General features: G+C 45.7%; 1 protein-coding gene across 1 annotated transcript in view; it reads right to left on the reverse strand.

Moving 5' to 3' along the window:
* PIWIL4 (piwi like RNA-mediated gene silencing 4) overlaps positions 1–27,617 on the reverse strand; it is a 64,972-nt gene that overhangs the window by 20,513 nt on the left and 16,842 nt on the right. The window contains exons 10-14 of the mRNA XM_090030500.1: positions 19,229–19,346; positions 10,413–10,524; positions 7,076–7,260; positions 3,890–3,962; positions 3,495–3,695 (exon numbers count right to left, since the gene is read on the reverse strand). Of these exons, the coding sequence (XP_089886626.1) occupies positions 3,495–3,695; positions 3,890–3,962; positions 7,076–7,260; positions 10,413–10,524; positions 19,229–19,346 (689 nt within the window). The remainder of the gene's footprint in view (positions 1–3,494; positions 3,696–3,889; positions 3,963–7,075; positions 7,261–10,412; positions 10,525–19,228; positions 19,347–27,617) is intronic.

Raw genomic sequence — 27,617 nt, forward strand, 5'->3', positions numbered from 1 at the left:
TTTATGCTAATTGCCTTTTCAAGTTGTTCTGTTCTTACTGTAAGCCACTATGAGTCTTTGTTGGTATGGGGATCATAAAAATCATATACACGAAGTGTTGCTTCCACACCACAAGCCTCATCAGCATACTACAGACTGCATGCAGCAGCTCACTTGCCCTGAGCCAGATCAAAGTGCTCAGGCTGTGAGAGGGTTAGAACTGGACTCTGTCCCTTTTGCTTTTAGGGCCACAGAGAAGTGGCAGCCACTTTGGCAGCTACCAGTCAGTGTCTGCTTGCTTCCATTTCAACAAAGAAAAAGTAGCTTCCCCACTTAAGATATGTGCCTCAGTTTTGGAGGGTGATTTTGTGGGGGAAGGTGAATGTGGTCTGTGAGTAAATATGGTTAAAAAAGGGTACAGATGCTACAACCAAGCAAAGCTAAAACACTGTTAGAGGAGACCCTATTATTGTTTAAATGTTAATCAACCCCCCAAATCCTCAAATTTCATTTTGCTAAATGAAATACTTTCAACAGTTTAATTAAAGCAAAGTTTCAAACCGCAGCTACTGAATTATTTCAAGCTCAATTTGCTAATTCTGTAAGGTTCTCACTTTCCACCATCTATCTGTAGTCTGTTCTGCTTAGCCGTTATTAATGAGCCCTGGCATCTGAGCATCTTCCAGTGTGCATCATGCAACGTGACTAACCTATCACCTGTGGTTTTTCCTTTCTCCTTGTCTCTTGTCAGGGGACAAATGGTTTAAGAATTAAAAATATATTGTGTACACTATGTGATACATATTTATTACTGAAGGTAAGTGTCATAAGTAGCATGCTTTGGACCTAGAAGAGGAATGGGGTAAAATCTGAGAAGAAACAGAGAACTCTCATTATAATCAACCAGCAATAAGTGAATTACATCTTTTGAGATAAAGTAAGATGTAAAAAAATGAACATGATTATCTGTTGATAAATCATGAGTTCTCTACAAAACTAATGCTGTGGTACCATATTTTGCAATGGTTTTTCTACCCATGCATATTAGAAAAAACAAAGCATGTTTTATTCTAAAGAGGAAAAGTAGCCCAAATCCCACAACATCTTTGTGTCTAATCTCACCTACTTAAATTAAATCCTTTAGTGTTTTTGTTGTTGCTTTGCTTTTTAAAAAGACAACAGCATAAAATGTAAATCCATGGGATACTGTGTATGTTTTTACTGAGATTTGTAATGACAGTGGGGCTTCATCATTACAAGGCTTCCATATATTTTCACATAATATAAAAAGCCCAACACAAAAAGCCTTGTAGAGCCAAATTCACCTACACAGCAAAACAGCTAGAGGCTTTTCCAAGGGTTAAAAAATGTAACTAAGAGTAACTCTGACCAGAACCAGACACATATTAAAATAAAACATGTTAATTATTTGACTAAGTAAACCATTTAAAGACAGGAGAGAGATAAAGCAGCAGGTGAATGCCGCTTCTCTCTGGCTCACAGTAAACTGTAAAAACAGAATACTTATTACAAGTCTATTTTCCAGGAGTGGTCAAGCCCTAATCATTCATTGAGGAGTCTTCACATCTCTTATGATGAGAAGTCGGACTAGACAGAAGAATCTTAAGGAGATCTCTTAATGAGAGATCAAACTAAACAAAATAAAGCAGCCCGACTCTCCTCCTCTCTCAGCTCTGGCAGCTGAATTCCAACACTGCTGTCAAATTGTTTTTATAAATATTGACAAAACATTGAAAGAAGTCAATTTTCTTGCTAGAATGAAGATAAAGAAACAGGGTGGTCTGGTTCCAATCCAATCCAATCCAATCCATCGGCAGACTGACACTCAGTACAAGGAATACAATCAAATCACTTGTTTTCTGACCGCTTCAAAAATATTTACCGCTTAGAAGCACCACCCCTGAATAACATGGAGACAAAGGATTCTGTTGAATTCATTTCTGATCTATTTCTGGATTGGGAAAAGAAACCTATTTGGTTCTATGATATTCTGAAATGTGACCTTTTATTTCATCAATAAGCAAGTTTTAATGGAATTACCCCTCCAAGTCTAAGCAATGCTGACAGCAAAACATATCTCAGCATTGGCCTTTCATTCAGAAGTCACAAAAGTGTTGACATGACACGTACAAATCACTTTCACCCTCAAGTTTGTAACTTCCATATGTGCTTAATACATACGCTGGGCCCAAACCTTTTCCTTTGAAGTCAATGGAAGTCTTGGCTCTGATTGCAGTGGGAGCAAATTGGAACTACCTGGTTTTGTTTGTACAACCCTTATGCCACTGAGCAATGACTCACGTAAGAAGTCCCACCAACATCTCTAGGACTTAAGCCTCACTGATCTCCTGTGAAATAAATACTACTATCACACTAATTATAAATAGGGCTAACAGACTGAGGGACAAAGGTCAAGTGAGTTCACACAGTAAGTCAATGGCAAATCTGGAAAAAGGGCTCCTCCTACAGAAAGAAAAGGTCATCTCACAAATGAGGCAGTAGAACCGAGTAAAGAAAAAACATGGGTTCAGATCTTGTATTTGCCAGAAGCAACCTATGCAACTTGAGCAGGTCACTTTGGTCTCAGCTACATAGCTATATAAAACAATAAAACACTTCCATTGCCTATTAGGATCCTACTTTTTTGGCAGGAGGAGCTGCATCTTATTATGCCTTTGTAAGGTGCTTTGCACAATGGAACAGTAACCCTGGTCTCTACAACAATATCACACAATTTCCAGTTCTCTTTTCTAACAGCTAAAGCAATGACCCCCAACTTTCACTGGCCCATGGCCAAAACACTAAACAAGTAACATGTTGTTGGCAATATCTTATTTTGCTCTCCCTATCAACCTCAAGTAAAATGTCTGAAGAAAGCAAAGCCAAGTTTCCTGTGGCCACATGCCAAAACACAGCTTTTATTTACAGAATTTTAGACTGAGTCATTGGGGTCACAAACATTTGATTTCCTGTTCAGAAATGGAGATCAAAGAAAAGCTCATCAGATGTTGGTATTCACATTCATCTACTTAAACCTTTATAAAAATGTGTGCATTTTGTAAAACCTTTGTCATCAAACCCTTTATTAAATCTCCTTTGTAAACAACCAGTATTCATATTTCTAAGTATTCGTACAAACTTACTGTAAAGTGAAAATCACAGTGCCAGGTTTAAAAACATCAATACAGTGTTCATTTCTTAAATCATCACATCAGGCCTAGATCTCCTACATCACAAACACAGAACCCCAATATGTGTGATCCTCCATCACGATGGGGAGCAATTATTCATGTACAGTATTATATATCTAAAGCGTTTGGAGGCATTCAGATTGAAGAATGCCGAGGAAGCATAACCCGTGTTTGATTAAATCAACTTCAGCTAGAGTTAAACATTTAAGACATACCAAAGATCACTTGGCCTTAAGATGCACTAAAGACTGCTTGAGCAAAATCTGCCATGATAAAAATAAATGCTTTAAAATAACTACTTACAGGGATTTCTACTGCCCACAGCTCTCCTCCGAGTTTACAAATAATTTGCATAGCAATTTTTGTGGCAACACTCATCATCATACCCGGCTTGGTCAGGGTGCGTGCTAATACACACTGGCTTGGGACAGGTCGGTCAAGGATCAAGAACTTTTTAATCGAGTCGTAGCAGTCCTTCTGATTAGAAGGCAACACACACATCACCTAAATGAAAGTAGGGGAAAAGAGAATGAAGAGCTCTGCTATGCTGGGCTTCTACAGCTGTCTCTAATTATGCTTTGATACGTTTCCCTGTTTAATGATACATGATTTTCCCTACAAATAAGAAAAATTTATAAAGCCTAAGGTCTATCCTGATGAAAGGCACCACCAGACAAGCAAGAAAAACCTGTACGTACCAGCTGCACTTCAGGATTCACGTGCTGCTGCAACGCCCTCAGGAAGGCCAGGGTACTTTCTTGTACGTGCAGTCTGAAGGCAAAAATATACAGTATATACATTTAGACATGCACTAACTCTGCAAAGACCAATCCATTGTACATCTTCATAAATATTCACTAGGCAGACTCAAAAGTTTAGTCATATCGGTCTGGTTCCAAATCTGCCAGCACCCAGGGACACCACAATTCTTCTATTGCATTTAATACTTAAAGATGCATCTAGATCGGGGTGGACAATTATTTTGGGTGGAGGGCCGCTTACTGAGTTTTGGTAAGCCATCGAGGGCCACATGACAGATGGCCAAGGGCAGATAAATATTAATTTTCTAAGTTTTTTAGGGGCCTGGCAGGCTGGATAGAATAGCCTGGCAGGCTGCACCCAGCCCACGGGATGCATTTTGCCCTCCCCGATCTAGATGAGCACACTTGTGCAGTTTACAGTGCCTCAAATCTGTCTGAGGTGCTGCAAACCAAACACAGTGTATGTGCAACTGTTTTCCACACTACATATTTGCAGTGCAGCACCAAAATTTGACATTGAGAACTCCCGGTATAAAACAAACAACAAAAATCTGCCACAAAAAAACAGCATGGTGCACACTTCAGGAGTATGCAGAGCAACTGGAGGCTGGGTCCTCCAAGGAGATGCTCTGGCTGCTGGCTAGAACCTCTTCACTGCTTTTAGGTGTTCCCTGGCTCCTCCAGCATGCCAGGAACCAGTAGGTATGGGGAAACAGCTGTTTCTCCAAGGTGGGGCATCTTACCCCACACCAAACTCCACATGCAGGGGCATGCACAGTGGCACAAATGCATGCCCCTGCATGTGGGGATGAGCCCCAGCAGTCCATCTGCTGGCTGGAAGGCAGCTGCATCTTCATAAACATCACAGTTCTTCTCTTTGTGACACATTCCTTTGAGGACAAAAACAATGCCATAACAAGTGAACCACTGCAGCAGCACTAACAGCTGATCCTACAGAACTGCTGTATGTATCCCATGAACTTGCTGTGATGACACTACTTCCACAGCATTAAAGCTAGAGAGTGTGCTCTCTTAATCTGCATACATTTGCCCACCAATCCTGTCTGAGGTTCTAAGCTAGGGATGGACCTTCCCCAAATATCTGATCCTGGGGTACGGACACATGCTTCAACTATCTTGGCATCAGAACAAGGGCTTATATTATTAAACTAATCAGAAGGCTTGCAAACAGTGAGTCTGGCTCTAGCAGGAACCTACAGTATACCAAGACTCTAGAAGCGACCTGTGCCTCCATGACAGTGTCTTGCTATCTAAGGCCAAGTAGGTCTTGAAGTAGAAGAGAACACAGCCCAAGACCACTGGAAAAGTTAGATCAGCATACCTTATTTTCTCGCATACCACATGCTCTCAAATAAGACAGGCACCTGTTGTTTGCAATTATGGTTCCATACAGCAGGGAGAGGTAGCTGGCTTGTGTTAGCTTGAAGTCAAGCAGAAGGCAGGGTATAAGGTACAAACCTTTCCTGCCTTCTGCACATGGCAGGAACAGAGCCTAATCTTCAGCTCACTCACCCTCTCTTTCCTGCTCAGGCAAAAGTTACTGTTTTAACCCTTTCACAGTTTCTGATCTTGAATTGCCAGCAGCTGTTAGTTGCTCTACCAAAAGCTGAAACTGGAGCTTCTGCTGAAGACTGGATTCTACGGGCATATCAAGTAGTTTGAAAACAGCTAAACACAGCCTGTAGGGCTGTGAAACAGGAAGAGTAAGACCAGGTGCATCTAAACTGTAAATTCTTCAGCAAAATGACTTTTAAAAGGATAGTTTGATTAGTGGAACATCAAGACCATTACAACTGAGAATGGGTCATTAACACCTACTGAGTGAAGAACAATTAACAGGATCCAGTAGATTCTAACACTCCATGAAGTCCATTTTCTTCCTCAGCACTGCCTGAACAGAAATGCCACCGCTGCTATTCTGGGCAGAAAAATCAGCTTCCCCACTTAAGACATGTACCCCAATTTTGAAAGCTAATTTTGGGGGGAAACAATGTATGTGGTATGAGAGCAAATATAGTATTTCTGATCCTCAGAAGTTGGGAGACTTCAAAATGTTATTTTTACCTTCTCAACACAGAACTAATAAACTGAAGAAGTGGTCTGGCCCATGAGATAAGCTGTGTCTGCTGAAAGCTGCATCCTTTAAAATCTAGCTTTCAGTAAAGCTTCAAGTTTAACCTTTGTTTCTCTGTTTATGGTAGATGAATGAAGCCACAGAAATCTTTTCTAGAGATTTTAAGCTAAGTCTTGCACCCTTTTATTGACTTTGAATGGTTATCCGTCTCCCTAAATTACTCTTCTACTTTCAAACAGATATTTTTTCTTTTCACTCCTCTGCCCTAAACCTCCATCATATAGTGTTGCTATGTATTTTTAAAAAGCTGCTTCATTATGTCTCAAAAGTGATGGAAATATTACTTAGTGTTTTAGATTCAATTTTTTCTTTAGAATATACACTTCGCTGCGTATATTTTTTCACCTATAGAGTCTACTAATTTATTATTACTATTACTATTATTTGACGTATATGTTATGGTAGTGCCTAGAAGCCAAACAGGGATGTGACCCCATTATGTGAGGGACTATATAAACATAGAGTAAAAAACTGTTATTGTCCCAAAGAGCTTAAGATCTAAAAGGGCTCAAAAGAGGTGAGTATGACAAACTAACAGGCCTGGTTGGTGGATACAGGGCAGTAAAAATAGGATGTAAGCAACTCTTAGCCAAATCAAAGGCACTCACCACAACTCACAACCCATCTAGTCCATGAGTTTGCAGTTTACTGCTTATATTACAAAAAAGCCAAGTTTTAAGGCATAACTTGATTGTAGTGGCTTTACAGACTGCATCTGGGATCCTTTCACTGGTAAGGAGGGACAGTGTGAAAGAAAGCATAGTAATGCTTGACGGAGGAGTGACTGACTTGTGTTGCCATTATTCATTTTTCACAGCTGCATCATTTGTTTGTTAGATCTGCGAAGAACTGAGGTGTAACATATGTATGTGGTACCTAAATGCAAGGTGCTGCTGCTATTACTACTGGTAGTAATGAGACTGATGAATGACAAAAAGCAAATGTAATTAGCGTGTGAAAAATCTCACATTTTGGGATATTCAATGCGAAACCCCATGGGACCACCAACTCTTCTCAGGCAATTCAGAAGATTCTTCACTATTTCTGCATTTCTGTTACTGCACACTATTAACCAGGTGTCCAGAGATGGTACTCCAAGCATCTTCATGTTACGCATATCCTTTGACCAATCACCAGCACTCATTGGCAGACACTGGCAAAGGAAAAAAAGTGTAATTTAGTAATTAAAAGGAAATAAACTATTCAGAAGAGAGTCCTTCATAAGCAAACAGAAAATACCATATTTATTAACATACACATGCACCTTTTATGCAAAAATCAGCCCCTGCAAATTGGGACGCATAACTTAAGCAGGGAAATTGGTTTTCTGTTCATAATAGAAGCACCCCACTTCGATTCCTTTGTCAACAGGAAGAAGCAGTGGCATTTCTATTCAGGCAGCTAAGGGAGTCAGTAGACTTAATGGTTCATTGTTCTTCATGTCATGGGTGTTGACAACCATTTTTCCTTTTTAATAGTCCTGATGTTCCACTAATTAAGCTAAGCTTGCTTCTAGCAATTTTTCTGTCTACTTAGTGTCTCCCTATTATAATCGCGTTAGTGCGCAAGGCGACAAGATGGCGGGAGTCCCCGCCCTTCATGTCATGGGACCAAGGAAGGGAAAGTTGCAGCGCGCGCTTTTTGAAAACCAGACAGGTGACAGGGTGAACTTACCGCTCATCATCACATGCATCACCTAGTAATATAAGGGAGTGCCTAGCTGCACCTGAGCGAGGTCGTTCATCGCCCACTCCGTTATTACAAGGGACACTAGCCTGACAATATCACCTAGCTTTTCTTTGATATTGATATAGTAAAGGGGAGGCTGCCTCCCGTCCGCGATTAGCTACTGCCAGACACCGTTTGTTATCACCGTGACATGTCAGCATGTACTGCTGGCTGCATTCTTCTCGTCTGCTTCTGTCTTCTCTCTCCCGCAGCTGCCGCCGTAAGTAATTAAAACCCTTCGATTTTTCATCACCTCACCCGCTCCTTGTCAATTGTTTAATCGCAACAACGCGCAAGCTGGCCTTGCACAACCCCACCATCCGCTAAAAGTCCCGAAAACTTTATCTCCGGTCCTCGCGCACAGCAAGTAGCAGTGTGACACTTAGCTTAGTCTGCTCTCTAGTTACACCTCTTTCACAGTCTTAAGAGATTATTTTAGCTCTTTTCAAAATCACAGATCCACTCATGGAGACCAGTCTTCATCTGGAGCTAGGATTACAGCTGTTGTTTCAACAGAAAAGGGAGAGTGAGTGAGAGCTGAAGATTAGGCTCTGCCCTTGCTCTGTGCAGCCATAACTTTAGAAAAATCTTTTTTCCCCCCCTTCCTCACTCCCAAAAACAAGTGTGTGTTTTACCTGGTGGTGTATGGTATGTGAGAAAATACAGTATTTACGCATCATCCTACTATTTCTGCATCAAGCTGAAGGGTGCAGACATGTAATACATCTTTACACTTGTGTGACATGTGCTGGTTTGTACACTCATGTCCAAAGCAGACGGCTGTCCAGAGCAGTCAGATGACCAGACAAGGTAGCTGCCCACAGCAAGCACAATTACAATGTTTCACCATGAGGTTTTGGAGAAGCACGTCACTGTATGCTTGAGCTGAGCAAAGGACTACACTGAGATGTAACCGAATATGCAGATACAGGAGCCATACACAAGTAACTTATACTATAGTATTCCAGTTAGTCCTGACTCTGGGGTAACTTTACCCCAGTATGATTTTACACTGGTGTTGGCTATGTGTCTTATGCCAACTACCCATTTGTGCTGGTGTAAAGGCAGATTACAATAGTGTAAACATGTCAAGTGTTTGCACCTTGTCATTCTCTAGACAGGCACGTTTTAGTAGTCTGCTAAGGGAACATAGCAGCATTTTTATAGGGTTTAATCAAAGTGTGAAATCAAACTCTTCATTTCCTTGTACTGGGAAAATCTTATTAGCTTGAGTATATATTGACTTTGCTCCACAGATCCAACCTGGAAATAATAACCAAATCTGAGTGTGAAGAGTTGTAAGCTGGGATCTGGGATGAGCCTGCAGGCAAATGAGAAATTCACCCCACCTGCAGGGGGTACCTTCTGTAACAAACATCATAAACAGCAGACCTGATGACACATATGCCTGGAACAAGGAGTAAGTGAGTGACATTCGTACAATATATTTCATAAATATTCATACAAACTTTCTTACAGTTTTTTTACATAAACATTATTACCCAGAACAAAGGAAAAACATTTAAAAAAAACCAGGTAAAACCCCCAACAAGAATTTTTAATTGAAACAGAATTAGAAACAAATTTGGTCCTAGGACCAAGCAGGGCAAGCTGACAAGTCTGTAATAATAACAGGGGAGCCTACACCAGGACAGGAAAAGAAAGCTTGTTTCTGTAGGGAGGTCAGGAGATGTATGAAATTTCAAGGTTTTCTTCTTCAGGGAACTTGCAATTTTGGGAGTTGATCTTAAGGCATCAGACTAAATGATTTCTGCAGCTGAGCTGATTCCACCTATTGCCTGGAAAGCATCTTCCCTCCAACCCAAAGTCAACTTGACAGACTTGAGGACAAACCAGCTTTGGGTTCACCACTATGTAAAGAAGCAAGTGTTTTCAGTGGGAGATGGGGCATACTGCACTTTACATTATTAGAAAAAAGCTGGTTTTTAAAATGTACAATTTTACAAAAAGATGCCTCAGAGCTGGCTCAATGCCCTCATGTCAAAGGTGTTAATGGTGGGTGAGCAGACTTATGAAGAAAGGAATTTTCTGTACCCAAGATGACGTAGTACATAAAGGCTTACAGAAAACATCCAACTACAAATGGTAAAATAACGAATACCCATTTTCATACACTCAATCCTAGGCTGCTGAGCCAACCCTTGTAGTTATAAAATGAAGGCAGGCTATAGGACCGGGCTCCATGCACAGACCAGCCCCAGGACACACCGATCGACGTGCAGTACGGGTCCCTCCCCGGCTGTGGGAGGGACCCAGGTGCCGAGCGGCCCCCCGGCTCCCCCGGGAGGCCCCCTCCGCCACCGCTCCCCCTCCCCCTCCCCTCGGGGAGGCCAGGAGTGGGGTCCCCGGAGGGGCTCCCGCCCAGCGCCAGGGGTCGTCTCTCGGCAGCATTGGTTCACCGCCGGGCCACCCACCCCTCCGCGTGGCGGTGTCCTCTCTTGCTCTCGCGTCCGTGTCGTCCCCAGCCTTGGATCTGCTGGCGCTTACCCAATGGCAAACAGACCTCGAGTGAAAAGATTTGAGTATGAAATTTCAAGTGGAAGGTTTGGTACTCACCATCTCCCCCTGCATCAGGATTTTTTCAGCTGGGACAATGCGGCCAGTCAGGGAAATCTGGCACTCGAGCTGCAGCCCCCAGGTTTCCAGCTCTAAACGAGCCTCACTGTTTCTGCACAAAGATTGTGTTTGTTTTTAATTCTTGCCCATAGCATCAAGCAAACAAACAAGAAGCACCGCACTCACACACAGAAATCCCACGAAAGCAGCAGTCATTCATAGTATCATGGTACTTAGGGTCGGAAAGGTCCTCGTGGCAGCGTGCGACCTGGGGGTGCCGTGAACTCCCCTAGCGCCCCCTACCTACCGTGCCAAATCGGGTTTAATGCACCCTCGCTATCTCGCCCGCCACGTCTTTGATATTGATATAGTAAAGGGGAGGCTGCCTTTCTAACCCTCCTTGGCACGGTGCCTTGATGCATCTGGGCTCTGTCTAGTTGCCTGCCTGTGCCCTCGCGGGCGCCTACTGCTTTCTCTTGCGGCTCCTGCCCGCACCGGGGCCTGTCTCCGCGATCCCCCTGCCCGCACCGGGGCCTGTCTCCGCGATCCCCCTGCCCGCACCGGGGCCTGTCTCCGCGATCCCCCTGCCCGCACCGGGGCCTGTCTCCGCGATCCCCCGCCCGCACCGGGGCCTTGCCTCGCAATTCCCCGCAGCTGAGGCTCAGGTAGCCGTAGCCACGCCTGGCCTCCAGACCTCTTTCCCGGGTTTCACACCCACTGGGATCCTCACAATCAAGGCTCAGGTCTTGCGCTCCTCCCGATACTGCCCACACTAGGGCTGGGGTCAGGACACCCCAAAACGCAGTGCCCTCTCCGGCGCCAGGAACGCCCCCCCTCCACTACTGGGGAGCTCCTATGAGGCTCCTCCAACCCCTACAGCCTCACCCGGTCCTCCGGTGTTACACAGCAACAAAACAGAAAACTACCACTCCTGCGTCCCAACACAAATTCCAAGCCACCCGGCTAACCTGCATATATATCCCTACTAGGGTTTCCTCCACCCAGTATCCTCATGCAGACGCCGCTTAGGCCATCAGGCTTCTCTGCTATGCCTGCCCTGCTTGCTGCAGCAGAGCTCCTCCTTCCTTGGCTGCCAGAGGGGAACCAGCTCTGGTCTCAGCCTGGCTGATTACATAGGCCAGGCCCTGCCCCCTTCCGGTCAGCCGACCAGACTGGCCGTCTCGGCAACCCACACCTGCGCCGCCCCGGCGACCGGCAGCTGATCCCACACCACTGCTTGTCAGCAGCAGGCGCCCCAATGCCCTGCTACAGTCCTAAACAGATCATCAGGTCTGGCCCCCTGATATGTCCATGGTGTTCTCTGTTGTATGGTGCCTGGGGGTCATAGCTTGCCAAAAATGTCAGGTACAGCTGACTTGTATTAAAAATCAGCACAGCCACTTGTGAACAGAGTAAGCAGCAAACAGCAAGGAAGGAGACTGCCTATGAGTTCCCCTGAAAAGGGACCCAGGAAGGACTTATTTTATTTTTAAAACATGAGAGTAGGGAAATAGCTTCCACTTCTTGAGGGTGCACAGGGGTGAGTCTGGCCAAGAAGAAATCAGGTGTTGGAACCCACGGGGTATATGCTGTTTGTACTCCCCCGAATACTAAGGAGACTTCTGGGGGATTTCCAGACGTGCTCAGGGAGGCTGCAGGAGGTGCTTTAATTAGCAAGCCACATTAATTAAAAGCACCCAAGCATCATGTGTATCAGGGTGGTGCTTTGAACTAAAAGCTTGTCCAACGAGATTTAGTTCAAAGTGCCCCGCTGCCATTTTTCAGCACCGGGACAGAGATATACATGATGCTGGAGCATGTAAATTTCTGCACTCCAGCAGACTCGATTAAGTGAGTCTGCTCTGATGCACTGGATTTACAGCATGTCGGAGCAGCCTTTCTGCATGTGCTGGTATGCTAAATACAAGCCAGTGGCCATACTGGAGGAAAATGTCCAGTGTCTGGAAGCACAACTACCTGTTTCATAGCATCAGAAAAGCAGACATCCACAAGCCAAAAGATTTTGCCTCAGGTACGAAGAGAGAAAGCACTAAAGCTGGCTGGAGAATAAGAGAATTTCTGACCCCCAGAAAGTGAATCACAAAACACCCCATACACAAAAGGATGAATAATTGCTTTCTGTTTCTCAGCAATGGTACTGCAGACAGCATCTTGGGTAACAGCAGAGGATGGCATCAGTTCAAAGGAGTCACTTACTCCCCAGGAATAAAAAGGTTGTGACCACCATACCCGAGAAAAGAACTGGGGGGAGGGGGCGTGCTTGAGAACTACTTAAAAAAAGTACCTAATGGTTGGGTTGACCTAACTACTGAGACCTACTGTGTTTACTGTATTTATTCCATTCCAAGATTAGTTCCCTCCCCTTCCCCCAATTCAACATGGAGGAAAAACCCCTAATCCAGCTGCTGTGGCCCAGGCTGTGGCCCCAGCCCCAGCCCCAGGTAGGAGCTGGAACTACAGTTGCTGCCTGCCCCACAACCACCTCTGCACCCCATGTCTCTCCCCCTGCAGCCTCATGCCCCCGCTCCCATCTTGTCTCCTCCTCTATCCCCCTTCCTCTCTTCTCCCACCCCCATGCTGCAGACTCTGTTTCCCTGCACTATTCCTCCTACCACCTGCTTTGCTTACCTTTCCTTCAGTGCCAACAGGCTCCACCCTTGTTCCAGCTTAGATCATGGAGCACAGCCCTGTAGCAGATGTGCTGGCTCTGCTCTGCTGGTGCATATCTGGGCCATGCCCCAGGCTGGATCAGGGATTAAGCCTGCCAGTGCTGGAGCAAGGGTAAGCAGTGGGGAGAAGACAGGGGGAAAAAGGGAAGGGGGCCCAAAGCTGCTGGCTGCAGCATGGGAGGAGGTGTGGGGAAAATGGGGAAAGGCAGGTAGGGAAAGAGCCAAGGTGTGAAGGTGCAGAGATGGGGGAAAACACAAGGAAAGGATAAGTGCGGGGGACAGATGGTAAAAGGCAAGCCGCCTGCCCTCCCCACTGCCTCCCTCGATCATTGCTTTCCCCACTACACTGGCAATGGGGACGAATTTAAGACAATCCTCCAACAGTCAGATTGTATACATGAAAAATTGTAACAAACGTATACATTTTCCATGTGTAGAAGTTAGTTATTTTAAATTCAAGGTCATCTTGGATTTGGGCAAATGCCACATGTACTTGCATGCCACATGTACTATTGTCCTAAAAATCAGCCCTCAAATAGTGGGGAAGCTAATTTTCTTCACTGTAATGGAAGCATAGAGGAACAGAAGCATGAAGATGCTGAACTGTAATGGCTACTACTCTGGGCCAGCAAGCAGCAAAGGTGGAGTCCAGTGTTCATCCTTTCAGTGTTGGTGTTGAATTGGCAATAGCTTTTGGCTAAGCAGCCAAGAGCTGTTGCCCATTTGGCAGCGGCTGTGAAAACGGTTGCCCCTCCTACCAGTGAAAAGGGTTCAGTGGCTGCCCCTCCTTACCAGTGAAAGGATCCCAGATGCAGTCTATAAAGCCACTACAATCAAGTCATGCCTTAAAATGTGGCACTTCTGTAATATAAGCAGTAAACTGCAAACTCATGGACTAGATGGGCTGTGAGTTGCGGTGAGTGCCCTTGATTCGGCTAAGAGTTGCTTGCATCCTGTTTTTACTGCCCTGTCTCCACAACAGAATTTGCCTGAAGAGACAAGTTTGCTGAGGTCAAGCGTGGTACTACATTCAGTCAGCTCTCTGGTATGACAGTGGAAAACCGGTTTTCTATACATTCTGCCTTCCAAAAAAACAGGGTGCATGTATTATATGAGAAAATATGGTGTGCTGCTTGCCCATAGCTGAAATTCAGGACATTTTGTAGAGAGGTCATTGAGACTCAGCTCCTCTGACCATGTCCCCTTCCTGCTCATCCATGTTGGCACTAATGATACTGCCTGATATTACCCTCAGCATCTTGGAAGAGACTATGAGAATGCAGCCAGAGGGGTAAAGGAATTGGAACACAGATAGCATTTATCAGACAGCATTCTGGGCGCTTCAAGAGGGATGTGGACAACATGGAGAGGGTCCAGAGGAGGCCGCTCACATGATCTGGGACAGCAGGGCAGGCCCTATGAGGACAGGCTACAGGACCTGAACCTGTTCAGCCTCCACAAGAGAAGGCTGAGGGGGATCTAGTGGTCTGTTACAACCTAGTCAGGGGGGACCAGCAGGCAATGGGCGAGTCCCTGTTCCCCCGAGCACCACCAGGAGTAAGTAGGAATAACGGTCACAAGCTGGCAGAGGGTAGATTCAGGCTAGATATCAGGAGGTGCTACTTCACTGTCAGCCCGGCTAGGATCTGGAACCAACTTCCAAGAGAAGTGGTGCTGGCTCCTACCCTGGGAGTTTTTAAGAGGAGGTTAGATGAACACCTTGCTGGGGTCGTTTGACCCCAGTACTCTTTCCTGCCATGGCAGGGGGTCGGACTCGATCTACTCAGGTCCCTTCCGACCCTAGAATCTATGAAACTATGACTCTAGCCCACAGTGCCCCCACAGCACTCCGCATGGGGCTGAGCCCCATCCATTCCCACCAGGGGCAGCCCATGCCATGCGTGCTCCCTTGTGCACCTGCCCCATGCTCACTGACAGCACCAGCACCAGCCCCAGCCAGTGCACACAGCTTCCCAGTGGGGCTGCTCCTTCTCTCAGCAGGTCTGCTCCAATGGTCCCTCCTCTTTTTCCTGCTGTGCTGCACCACACCGGGCCAGGGGGAAGCTGTAGCCAGGTAGCTCCTTCCCCAGCGTGTGAGGCTCCAACACCAATGTCAGCACTAGCTCCTGGGTGCCTTTCACCCATTCTGCCCATCCAGTGCAATGAGCAGCCGCCTGTGGGGGCTGAGTGGGTGGAAGATCGCCAGGAGCTGGAGCAGGAGCCCTGCATACTGGGGCAGGAGCCGCCTGGCTGCAGTTTTCTCCCTGCCTAGAGCAGCACAGCAGGGGCAGGAGGAACCACTGGAGGTGAGGGGAGCCAAGCAGCACCTGGGTGGCTGCAGCAGCAAGGGCATCCCTCCCATTGGGAAGCTGTGCACACTGAAAAAACACACTGCATGCCTACACACATTCCACACCCCTCCCCCCCCTCCACAATACAGGTTTCTCTCAATTTATGTGGTACGTTTGTTCCTGGAAAACAGTGCATAAACTGAATTTGCATAAAGCGAACCCACTTTATAATGCAACAAATAGGGATACCTTTCCATGGCTGTGAGGGAGGGAAGGGAGTGAGTGAGGCTGGGATTAGGGAAGGGGTGGGGGGTAAGGGTGCGGTACAGCCTGTCCACAGCTCCCAGTGCTGCAGCAGGCAGCAAAGCAGTGGGAACTGTGAGTGGGTGTGGGGACGCAGCTCTTGCTGCTACACATTCACTGGAAGGGCTGTGCCGGGGGGCCGAGTGCCAGGGACAGCCCAGTGCCACTGCAAGCCCCAGCCTGCAGTGGTAGCCTGCTGTCATCCCACACAAAGATCCAGGAGCCTGTGCCCCCTGGGAGGAGCCCAACGCAGCCCTCCAGCCTGCAGCCTCCCAGAGGGCATGTAGCAGCAAGAGCTGCACCCCCCTGCCTCGTGGCCCCCACCCACTCATTTCCTGCAGCCTTGCTGCTTGCTGCAGGCCAGGGCCTCCACTTCTCCCTGATCACGTCAGCCCCTGCTGCAGCAATCGCAGGAGCAGCCAACACCAGCTGCCTGTAGCCGCTGGGCTGCACCATGCCCCAAACCTCCCAGGGCTCCACTTCTCCCCACTCACCCCAGCTGACACCACCTCCCTGCACCATGGCACGGCACAGCCCAGGGGCTGGGGCGAGTGGAGACAAGTGGAGCGCTGATTGCATACGAGTGAATTTACCTCGCATATAAGGAATTTGGGGTAGAAAAAGGGTGAACGCATAAGAGCAAATTCGCCTATGTGGAACCTGTATAAATCAAGGGAAATCTGTATACAAAAGTAAGACTTTGTTTTGATCTATTATGGAATTGCCTCTACCTACACTACTCAAAAAACATAAATAAGGACAAAAAATATTTTTTTGAAATAAAATTAAAATGTGTTATAGTAGCTGCTTTTTAGAACATGATTTGTTTTTTTTATAATTTTTTAAATGATTTCTTTTGAAAGATTGTGTGTGTAGAGCCCTCAACAGCTCATCAAAACTTAAGTGGCTTGCCAAGCAAAATAATTGCCTACCCTTGATCTACAGCAAACTTAGAATTTCAAACAATGTGTTTCTTAGTCTATTTTAATTTCTCAGACAAGAAAAAATAACAGCTGGTTAGAATTGTTATCTAGAGTATTTGGTAATGTCAATGTCACAAAATATTTTAAATCAACTAGTCTTCACCAGCTAGTGCACTGTAAGTAACGCCACAAACAAGGATTATGGTACTATTACTCCATCTAGGGGTCTAATTATATTGTAAGTCATGGTGCGACTTACATGTGTGCATGGTGTGCACAATTGTTAAGGACCCAACACTGAATTGAAAGTGGTGTTCGTCTTAAATACAGTAACATGGTTTCAAGCCCAAAGCCTGTATTTGTCTCTTCTTAACCCCTGATTTTTCTGATAGCCATAAAGCTCCCTATTCTTGTCCTCAGCTACACAACTCTTATACTTTTCTTCTCAATACATTTTCACTCTGACATACCTTCACTGCTGCTGTTATGCCTATTTCCCCTCTTGTTGATGCTAATCAATATTGGCAAAATATAAACCTAAGTACTGAGTCCAGTAGAGACATTTAAGAATAAAAATGATTAAAAATAATTTCTACTGTATGAAAAATGTTAGATCTTATGAAATCTTGTCTTACAATAAAACAGAAGTTTTGCAATACCCACATAAATTTCTGTATGCTTTGTCCTAGCAATAAGGCACGAGAGGTGACATATACTGCTTTCATCAATTCATCTCAAAGCTTAGCATAGCTGCATGGGGGAACTGTTCAGTGATGTAAATAGCATTATCATTATTTCACCCCCTTCTATTTCCAAACAGGAGATCTATACAGACATACATACATAATTTGAATAAAATATTTGAAAACCTATATTCTACCTATATGTATCCCATATATATACATGAGACATACATACGTGTGTATGTATGCATCTCATATGTATATATACATACATACACAAACTCACATGTATGTGCATGCGCACACACACACTCATTTATCAATTTAAAAGAAAAATAGTTAAACAGTGCTTAAGTTACACACAATACCCCCACATACTGATCTGAATATGATAGTTTCTATGATGCTCATTAATGGTAATCAGTGTCAACTCAGCCATTGACTTCCATAGCTGCAATACTGAGCCTTCAACTGAAAAACTGGCAGTGCTATAAAACTGAGCTAATGTGCTACTAAAAGTTTATGGCTGTTATAGCTGCTCAGCTACTGATCAAACTTCTCCAGAAGGCACTCTTAATGATGCATTCTCTTGTTTTTGGTCCCTTTACAGTATGTACAGGGTAAAAATCCCTCAAAAATAAAAAAACCAACTATGTCATGGGCCCTAATTTGCAAAAGATTGTCCCTGGCACACCTTCAACATGCTATGACAAATGGCAGAGAAAAGAACAACCTATATTTTAGCTGTGTCCCAAAATAGTTCTCGGTAAGCTTGAAACCAGGCTACTGTATGATTCATGAACCACAGAACTGAAGAGTTACAGTTAGAAGACAGGGATCATCTAACTAAACCCATTCCCTCTCACTCCCCATCCCCAAACCCCCAGAGAAAGGATATGCTTCCATTCCAGAAAAATTTGTATCCAAACTCTTTTTAAAAACATCCAGTGAAGGAGGAGATGCCACAACCTCTCTGGGCAGCTTGTCCCATTACTCTGCTGTTCTGATGGGAAATTTTTCCAACTTAATTCTGTTTTTGCTGTTGTTTAAACCCACTGCCTCTTGTCTTGCCTTCTGTGGCAAAGGACAATAATTTTTGTCACTCTTCCTTACAGCAACATTTCAAATATTCAAAAACAGCTAACATGTTTCCCTTTAAACTCCTTATCTTCACACTAAATACACCTACTTCCTACAACTTCTCATAGGGTGACCCTATGTTTATCTTTATCACTCACCTCTGGATCCTCTCCAGTTTCTCAACATCCTTCTTAAAATATGGTGCTCAGAATTACACTAAATGAACTAATACTCCAAACTAACCAACACTGAGTAAAATTGTACTATGACCTCCTAAGTTTTGCATACAATGCTTCTGTCAATGCAGTCTAAATATGCATTTCTGACACAAACACAGGGATAATTCCTGTTGCCTTTGTGATCCACCATGACCCTCAGAAGATCCAAGTCAGTTATCTCCCATTAAGTACTTCAGGAAAAAGAGTCAAATGCCCATGTGTGGAACCTTACCATCATCTTTGTTGATCTGCATTTTGCTGTCTATTGCCCAGTTCTCCACTTTTTCATGATCCCTGTGAATTTTAATCGTGTCACCCAAAGTAATTGCGACTCCTCCTGGTTTTGTGTCTTGTGCAAATTGGACCAGAATGTTTTGCAAGATTTTCTTTTTCTGGAGTGCTCAGGTTTTTCAATAATCTTTTCTTCCTCTTCTGCATTTGTATAGAATGAGATGGTGCCTGACTGTCTAGTAAGGCATAAAAGACCACGAATTGTCAGCAGATCACATCATCCCAGAACTCACTTTACTTAGGAGCTCAGGCAGAAATCTGATTTCCATCTTAGAGGCAGGAAGGTAGCTGTTGGGGGTTTATTTTTACATTAACTTTAGTTTTTACATTATATTACCTCTGAATGTTGTCAGTGAGTCTTGACAACCTCTGCTGCCTACGCTCAGGATTCAAGCGAGTTTCCTGAACCAGATCCTTCATCAGTCGATAGTCAGCCCTTGCCTGACTGGTCAAACCTACCAATGAAAGCAAAGGCAAAATATAAAAAACAGAATGTCTGTGATAGATTATGGTACTGCATACAGTATTTTGGGGTTAAATGCGTTTATAATAATAATAATGTTGCATGCCTGAGTTTTCCTGAATAGCACATAGAAAAACTGCACATAGAAAAGTATAGGTTAAAAGAGTTTTCTGAGGATCTACTGAAGTGCTCCGCTAAGGGGGACTAGGCCAAAAGAACAGACCAATTTACATATGCTGACACACCATAGCCCAAATAGATTTTAGCCCTAACATCTTGAGGCTTTTTTCATGCCAAAAAGGGACTTCAAAGATTCAGTGCTAAGAGACAGGCTTGAAAAGGAGGATAGAGAAAAAATGCAAGACAAGGAGAGTACGGTCTTGAGACAGAATAGTATGGGGAAAGAGGGAGGCAATATTTACCTGACAGGGACTCTCTCGGAGTTGGCCTAGACCTTGTGACCAAAGAACTCTGCTTGATGTATTGCTATTGACCAATAAAAGTTGGTTTTGTTTTATGAAGCAATATGCTTTATTGCAGACTCTCTAGGAGCCAAGGCAGAAGGTAGCTCCCTGGGGAGGTCAGAGAACACAAAGCCACATCTTAAATTCCAAGGAGTCCAGGGGTCAGCTACTCTAGAAATAATGCCTGAGCTGACTTCAAGTAACATTCAAAAAAACTGTATGAAGCCGTGGGTCGCAAGCAAATGCTTCCCTGGGGAATCAATGACAACGTCTTTCCACAACTTCTTAAACAAAAATATTCCAGAAAAGGCACTGATCTCGAGTAGTTATGATCATCCTGGTATCTAAATGTGACAGACGGGCAGGCATGCAGGCAGGCAGATTGTGCGAAACAACACTGTTCCGTTTCGTCTTCAGTTTCAAGGTTTCCATGGAACAGTGTTCCGCTTCCAATTTCATTTTAATTCGAAACAGCCGCTCTGTTTTGCTTTGTTGAAACAGTGAGGCTGTTTTGACACTGTTTTGAGTTTTTACTCGATGGGGCTGGGGGAAGGGAGTCAGCCCAGCTGGGCTGATACTCCATCCCTGGCGCTGTGATCAGGCAGGGGCAGAAAGTCAGCTGGGCTGACTCCCTACAAGATCGCAGTGCCAGGGGGAGAAACTGAGCCCAGGCTCAGTTCCCTTTCCCTGAGCTGTTATCAGCTTCCCGCAGCCTGACAGTGGGAGTTGGGGAGAGCCAGGGCTGCGCTCCCAGCTGTTGCTGGGAGCGCAGCCCTGGTTCTCCCCTGTCTCTCACCACCTCGCTGCTGACTTCAAAACTCGAAACGCTTCAAAACATTGCAACTAGCCTCATTTTGTTTCGAGGCTGTTTTAAAACCCTTAATTTCAAATTGATTTCACTCTTTCGAGCTCAAAATGAGTTGAAACAGTGTCAAATTGAAAAAGTTGGCAAAATTTCGCACAGCCCCAATAGATAGATAGATAGATAGATAAAAGCCGCATCCTGGTTGGACTTCTTTATGCAAGGCACTGTACAAATGAATAGGAAATGACAACCCCCATCTCCCAAACCCTTCTAGTTTAAAGGATGTAAGCGTAGAATAAGATAAATGAGTGGGCTGGGTTTGTGGAAAGGAAAGTTGACAAAAATACTTAGATTCTGCTATGTACTAGGCATGCAATTCAGTCAGAAGCAGTAGCTACAACTGTAATTGCACACACAAAATACACACAAAACAAAAGAAATTCCCTATAAAATAATGAAGGCCAATCCTTTCCTTTGATAGACAAAACCCAGCATGCCATGGTACAATCTGCCTAGTCCTGGGCATGACCTACAGACTAACTTATTGGAAGTCTGTGGGCACTGAATACAAACGAAAGGTGAGGAATCTAAACTCAGGTGTAGAGAATTGTTATTCTGTGAATCTCTTGGCCGTTGGGGAACTAAATGGTGACATCCACTACCAGTCTTGGAAATACACTGGCCTTTCTTCGGCCACATCTTAAAGCCATGGCCAAAAAACGCTCTCAAGTGTCTAGGTTGATAATAGCCATTGGATCTCCTTCCACCACAATGCCTGAATCACAGATTACTGAAATAGGGACCTTTTCCTCCTTCAGATTTACATTAAGACTGCCAGGTATTGTGCCCCCTTGAGTGTTTTCAGAGTGTGCCACAGACACCCTTACTGACATCAATTTATGTACCTTTAATGTATACGAGCAATCACACCTCTCTCAGCACACCAAATTGTCACAGCACTGGCCAACATCTTAGTGTGGCTCCTTCTCAATTTTAGATTCTCTGCTGAGGAGTCCACTCAGCTTAATCTGGTGTAACTGAATCAAAATGATCCAGGTGATCCAAAGTTTTCGATTTGCTTCAAAAATAAGTATCAATCCAAGAAGCATAAATGTTTATACCATATTTCCTGCTGCTGCCTATTTCTGAATGTTACACTGGGTCAGAATTATATTCTAATCTACTCCAATACTAACAAGGAGCCAAAAATATGCTCTGATAAATTTGTATTCACTGGATTCATCCCAGGTTTAGACTAAGTCACAGTAGACAGGCACACCATAAAAGGAACAACAGAGAAGCAAGGAAATGCTTATTTCTAAGCACTACCTCATATGCAACATAATCAGGTATTTCTTTAGCAAAAAGATTTATACTGTTTGTTTCATGATTTTTCACAGCAGTTTTGCATGCTGGCTCTGCAAGCTCTATAAAATGTTGTTTTAAGTGTATAATAGTTTGTAAGTAGACTAAAATAAGAGGTCCGTATCCTGCAAGGGAAACAAGAAGTTTCTCTTGATTAAATATCTACATTATAAGCCTACTCACCCTCCCCCCTGCAACATGTTCATGCAACTACATTCATAAGCAATTAAAGAAGCTGTGTAGTAAAAGGGAAGATAATTGTTAAATGCAGACAAAAATGGTCAAAGAAAATGCACAAAACCCTCATAAAAATTCCAAGGACCTATATTAAGAGAGATGTTACTGTACTGATCTAAGGTTTCTCTTTCTGAAATGACAGACAAGAACAATGGGGGCCAAGTAACGTATGACTATACTGAAAAAACAAAAACATAGTCCAGGCCTATCTTGTGTCAATCGCCAATAAAAAAAATCTCAGTACTTATGGACAGCTGTTTTTCTAATCATATGACCCACTTTCACCAACTTTCATTAATATGAATATAGTTCTTTTGTAGAGCATCTTCAAGTCCTCTTATTTATCACTAGCATTTGCATATACTGTACACCATTAAAAATGTGTCCCTTATATGCCCTATTTGCTTGGATGCATGCTATCTGTGATACTGCATGCAGGATGGTGTGAGCCTGCTGCCTAGCAGGCTGCCTTTGTTCCCTAAGGAGCTCTTCAACTAGTCCTTTAAATACAAAAATATAGTCCTTGCACCAAGCAAGCCAACAAGCAAATAAAATCTAAGTATCCAGAGCCGGAATGTTCCATGTTTCTGATGTTTCACAAAATTGTCAGCCATAAAACTTTCCCTCTGTACTCAGTTAGCCTTTTCCAGGCAGCAGGAAGGGCCCTTTGGCTCTGGCCCAGCACAGTTGTGGGGTCCCTTTGTAGCAGCAAATTTATTTGAGTCTCAGTACACCTCCTGCCTGCAAACTGCTCCTTCACTCATTTTTATGCCCCCTGCTCTCTCCTCTGGGATTTTAAGCTACTAGTGGGATAGTCCCTCATTATCCTAAATGCCCACAGCTGGATTTCTTCAACAGAGATGCCTGCTCCCTGGTCTAGGGCCAGGCCACGCCTCTTAGAGATACCTTTGGGGGCTGTTTTACATATTGGGGTGTTTATACCATGATCCATCAGCTACCACCTTTCTCCCTTATGATTTGTTTAAAGTCACTGAGGATACAGGTACTCAGCTACTAGCCAGACACCTTCAGAACAACAAGCAGGTGCTCCGACTTTAACAAAACCAAGACCTTCCCCCTTCATACTACTTAACTAAATGTTCACCTCCAGCATGCTCTGCCTCCTTTCTTTTCTCTCTCGGTAATAGTAAGGATTTCCAAGAGATTAATTTGCATACTCCTCTCTATCTTATTTGCCTGTTCCCCAAGTTATCCAGGATCCGTGGAAAGGTGCCTGGTAAATTGCCACCAGTATAAATGCAGATGTAAGCCAAAGGAGTCTCTCCAACTGATCTCAAAAGTCTTATCTCTTCTTGCAATGGTCAGTAGGCCTGCGTGAAGCAGCAAGTATTTGCTTTGGACTCGGTCAGTTTGGACAGACAGTGACTCGATTCAGTGATTCGAATAACCATCCCAATTCAATTCAGACGAATTAGATCCGAAGATTTGGCGCCACTTCAGAGATTTGGCCATAGACTAAACAGGTGGCAGTCCTCACCACGCTGGACACAGCTGGCTGCCTCTAGCTGGTAAGTCTGGTGTGGTAGGTGGAGGGGGGAGGAAGGGGGGAAGGAAGGGACGTGGAGGGGGAGATCAACCCCCCACAGTGAGGGAGGGATATGGGCTGGGGGGGCACGGGCAGAGTCATCTGTAGGGGTGTGCAGGGCTGGAGGGCGGGGGGGAAAAGGTGGCAAGCAGCCGGAGGAGCAGCTGGAGCCGGCAGTGCGCAGCAGCAGCAGAGCTGGCGGCGCCTGGCAGTGGCGGCATGCGGCGACTGCGGCAGGGCCTGTACGGGACTGTCTGCGGGGCCTGAAGCAGTCGCCCTGATTCACCACTCCCACCCCCTGGACGTGGGATTCAGGGAGGGGGGCTCCCACGACCGTGCACCGCTGTTCTCGGAGGGCACGGGAGTGGGCGTGTGCCTCCAGATCTGTGCGGGGTGGGGTTGCACTCCGGACAGGCAGTGGAAGGCGCTTTGCCCTCCTGCCACTCACCCAGCATACCCGTGCCTCCTGGGCAAGCCACGGCTTCGCCCCAGCTGGGCGAGCAGCAGCAGGGCGTGGGAGAGGGCGCGTGCACCTGGATTGGGCCAGGCCTAGCGGCAGGAGCTATGGGACGTTAGGGTGGCTGCAACCCCCCCATCACCCCCACTCCACTGCACTCTGCAGGGTGGGCGCAGCCAGGGCTGCGCTCCAGGCTGCAGCACAGCCCTGCTCCACCCGCCCCGCAGAGCGCAGCCTGGCAGCAGGCAGCTGGGGCTAGCCTTCCAGGGCGCAGCCCAGCCCAGCCTGACCCGCACAGACCTGGGGGCACATACCCGCTTCCATGCCCTCCCAGACTGGCAGCAAGCAGTGGCAGGAGCTCCCCTCCCCGAGTCCTGTGCCCCCTTTCCCCAGCTGGCCAGCTTGTCCCAGCCCCTGCCCCAATCCCTCCCTTGCTGTGGGGGTGTTGATCTGCCCCCCAGCACCCCTTCCTTCCCTCCCCCACCCACCACAACAGATTTATCAGCTGGAGGCAGCTGTGTCCAGCATCCTCAAGGATTGCTGCCTGTTTAGCCTATGGCTGAATCACTGAATCGGGCCGAATCTTTTCTGAATTGATTCAGAGGCTTCCAATTTGATTCGGTGCTTTCAATTGGTCTCCCATTTTGATTCGGATTCAGAGATTTGGCCGCCGAATTGGGCCAAATCTTCTCTGAACTGAATTGGCTGCCAAAACTTCACACAGCCCTAGTGTCCGGACTTTGTCACTAACTGATGACTCTCATCCCTGTTAAACAGCATTCATCCAATAAAGATCCCAAATTCTTTCAAACTCCCACAGAAATGCCACTGCTTGTAGTTCAGTGGTTCATTAACAGATGTTTTAGGTCAAGACAAACCCTACTTCCCAATTAAGAATTTCTAGTAAACTCCCTCGATCAAGACCAAACAGTAGATCAAAGCCACACACGGAACAGAGAACTCAAGAATTAAAAAACCCCAACCCTGCACTCTTAAAAATCATGAAAGACCCAAAGATATTCAATAACCTGGACAAAGGTCCCATGGAAACTCTGCTGTTAGCTGCTCATGTCCCTCCCCTCCCTCAATCTGACGGAAGAAGATAGCTTGGTTTCCTTCCATCCCAACCTGTTAGCTCTGAGGGGTCTCACTGCAACTCACAGATACCACGAGCTTATCACCTTCACCATCCGCCGTAAAGCTGGCAAGTCAGTCAGCAACACAGAAGTCCTTGACTTCAGAAAAGCCAACTCTGACAAGCTCAAGAGGCTTGTCTGTCAGGCCCTTAGGGACCATGACCCCAGGGAGATGGGAGTTCAAGGAGAGTGGTTGCTTCTCAAGGAAGCGATCCTCAATGCACAAGCCAAATCTATTCCAACACAGAGGAAAGGCAGCAAGAAGGCACAGCAGCCTTCCTGGCTCTCTAGGGACCTAGCGGACCTCCTGCGGCTAAAAAGGAAAGCCTACAAAGGATGGAGGACGGGATTCACCTCCAAGGAGGATTATTCTGCGCTGGTCCAGTCCTGCAGGGAGCAAACCAGGAAAGCCAAGGCTGCAACTGAACTCCAACTAGCTTCAGGCATCAAGGACAACAAAAAGTCCTTTTTCAGATATGTGGGGAGCTGGAGGAAAAGCAAGGCCAACGTTGGACCCCTGCTAAACCAGATGGGGCAACTGACGCCCAGGAAAAAGCCAACCTATTAAATAGGTACTTTGCGTCAGTCTTTCATCAGTCCCACAGGACGCCCATGCCTGCTATGGGACAGGGAGATCCGGGTGGTGGGGATCCCCTACCCTCCATAAATGCTGACCTCGTGAAGGAACACCTTGAGAAGCTGGATACCTTCAAGTCAGCCGGCCCTGACAACCTGCACCCCAGGGTACTCAAGGAGCTGGCGAGTGTCATAGCCCAGCCCCTGACACAGATCTTTGAAAACTCCTGGTGCTCTGGTGTAGTGCCCGAAGGCTGGAAGAAGGCCAATGTGGTGCCGATCTTCAAGAAAGGGAGGAGAGTGGATCCGGCTAACTACAGGCCCATTAGCCTGACTTCTATCCTGGGGAAGATCTTAGAAAAGTTTATTAAGGAGGCCATCCTTGATCGACTGGCCCAGGCTAACATCCTAAGGGATAGCCAGCACGGGTCTGTTGCGGGTAGGTCTTGTTTGACCAATCTCATTTCCTTCTATGACCAGGTGACCTATCACCTGGACGAGGGAGATGAGATTGATGTCATATATCTTGACTTCAAAAAAGCTTTTGATCTGGTATCCCATGATCACCTCTTGGCAAAACTGCCCAGTTGTGGCCTTGGCTCCACCACGATCCGCTGGCTGGGAAATTGGCTTCGTGGTCGGACCCAGAGGGTTGTGATTGATGGCAGTCACTCATTGTGGTACCCTGTGACCAGTGGGGTCCCTCAAGGCTCTGTCCTGGGACCCATACTGTTCAATATCTTCATTAATGATGTGGACATTGGAGTCAGGAGCAGACTGGCCAAGTTCGCCGATGACACCAAACTTTGGGGCAAAGCATCCACGCCAGAAGATAGGCGGGTGATCCAGGCTGACCTGGACAAGCTCAGCAAATGGGCAGACGAGAACCTCATGGTGTTTAACACTGAAAAATGCAAGGTTCTCCACCTTGGGAGGAAAAACCTGCAGCATCCTTATAGGCTCACCAGTGCTACGTTGGATAGCACTACAGAAGAAAGAGACTTGGGGGTCACCATTGACCACAAGATGAACATGAGCCTCCAATGCGATGCTGCGGCTAATAAAGCGACCAAAACGCTGGCTTGCATCCATAGATGCTTCTTGAGCAAATCCCGGGACGTCATTCTCCCCTTGTACTCGGCCTTGGTGAGGCCGCAGCTGGAGTACTGCGTCCAGTTTTGGGCTCCACAATTCAAAAAGGATGTGGAGAAGCTTGAGAAAGTCCAGAGGAGAGCCACGCGCATGATCAGAGGTCAGGAAAACAGATCTTACGATGATAGGCTGAGAGACATGGGACTCTTTAGCCTGGAAAAGCGCAGGCTCAGGGGTGATCTGATGGCCACCTATAAGTTTATCGGGGTGACCACCAGGATCTTTTATGCATTTTTACTGGTGCAACACAACTTAACTCAATGGAACTGAACAGTTGTAAAAACTGGCAACTATCTTGTCAAGTCAGTCACACTTGGACGAAGTGGTCATCAGTAGGTACCAAACAGATAGCTACCAATATTTTACAGTTTGCTACCCTAATGTTTTAAACTTACTTTACCCAGGTGTAAATGTCTATACACGGTACAAACTGTGAACCATTCATCTATTATTTTCTTGGGTGACTTTTTTTGCATTTCTGCAACCCTCCAGTATATTTTTTTTCTAGTTTCCAAAGAGATCAAG

The sequence above is a fragment of the Crocodylus siamensis genome, chromosome 1 (assembly GCF_052110815.1).
Source record: "Crocodylus siamensis isolate JL-2025a chromosome 1, ASM5211081v1, whole genome shotgun sequence".
NCBI lineage: Eukaryota > Metazoa > Chordata > Crocodylia > Crocodylidae > Crocodylus > Crocodylus siamensis.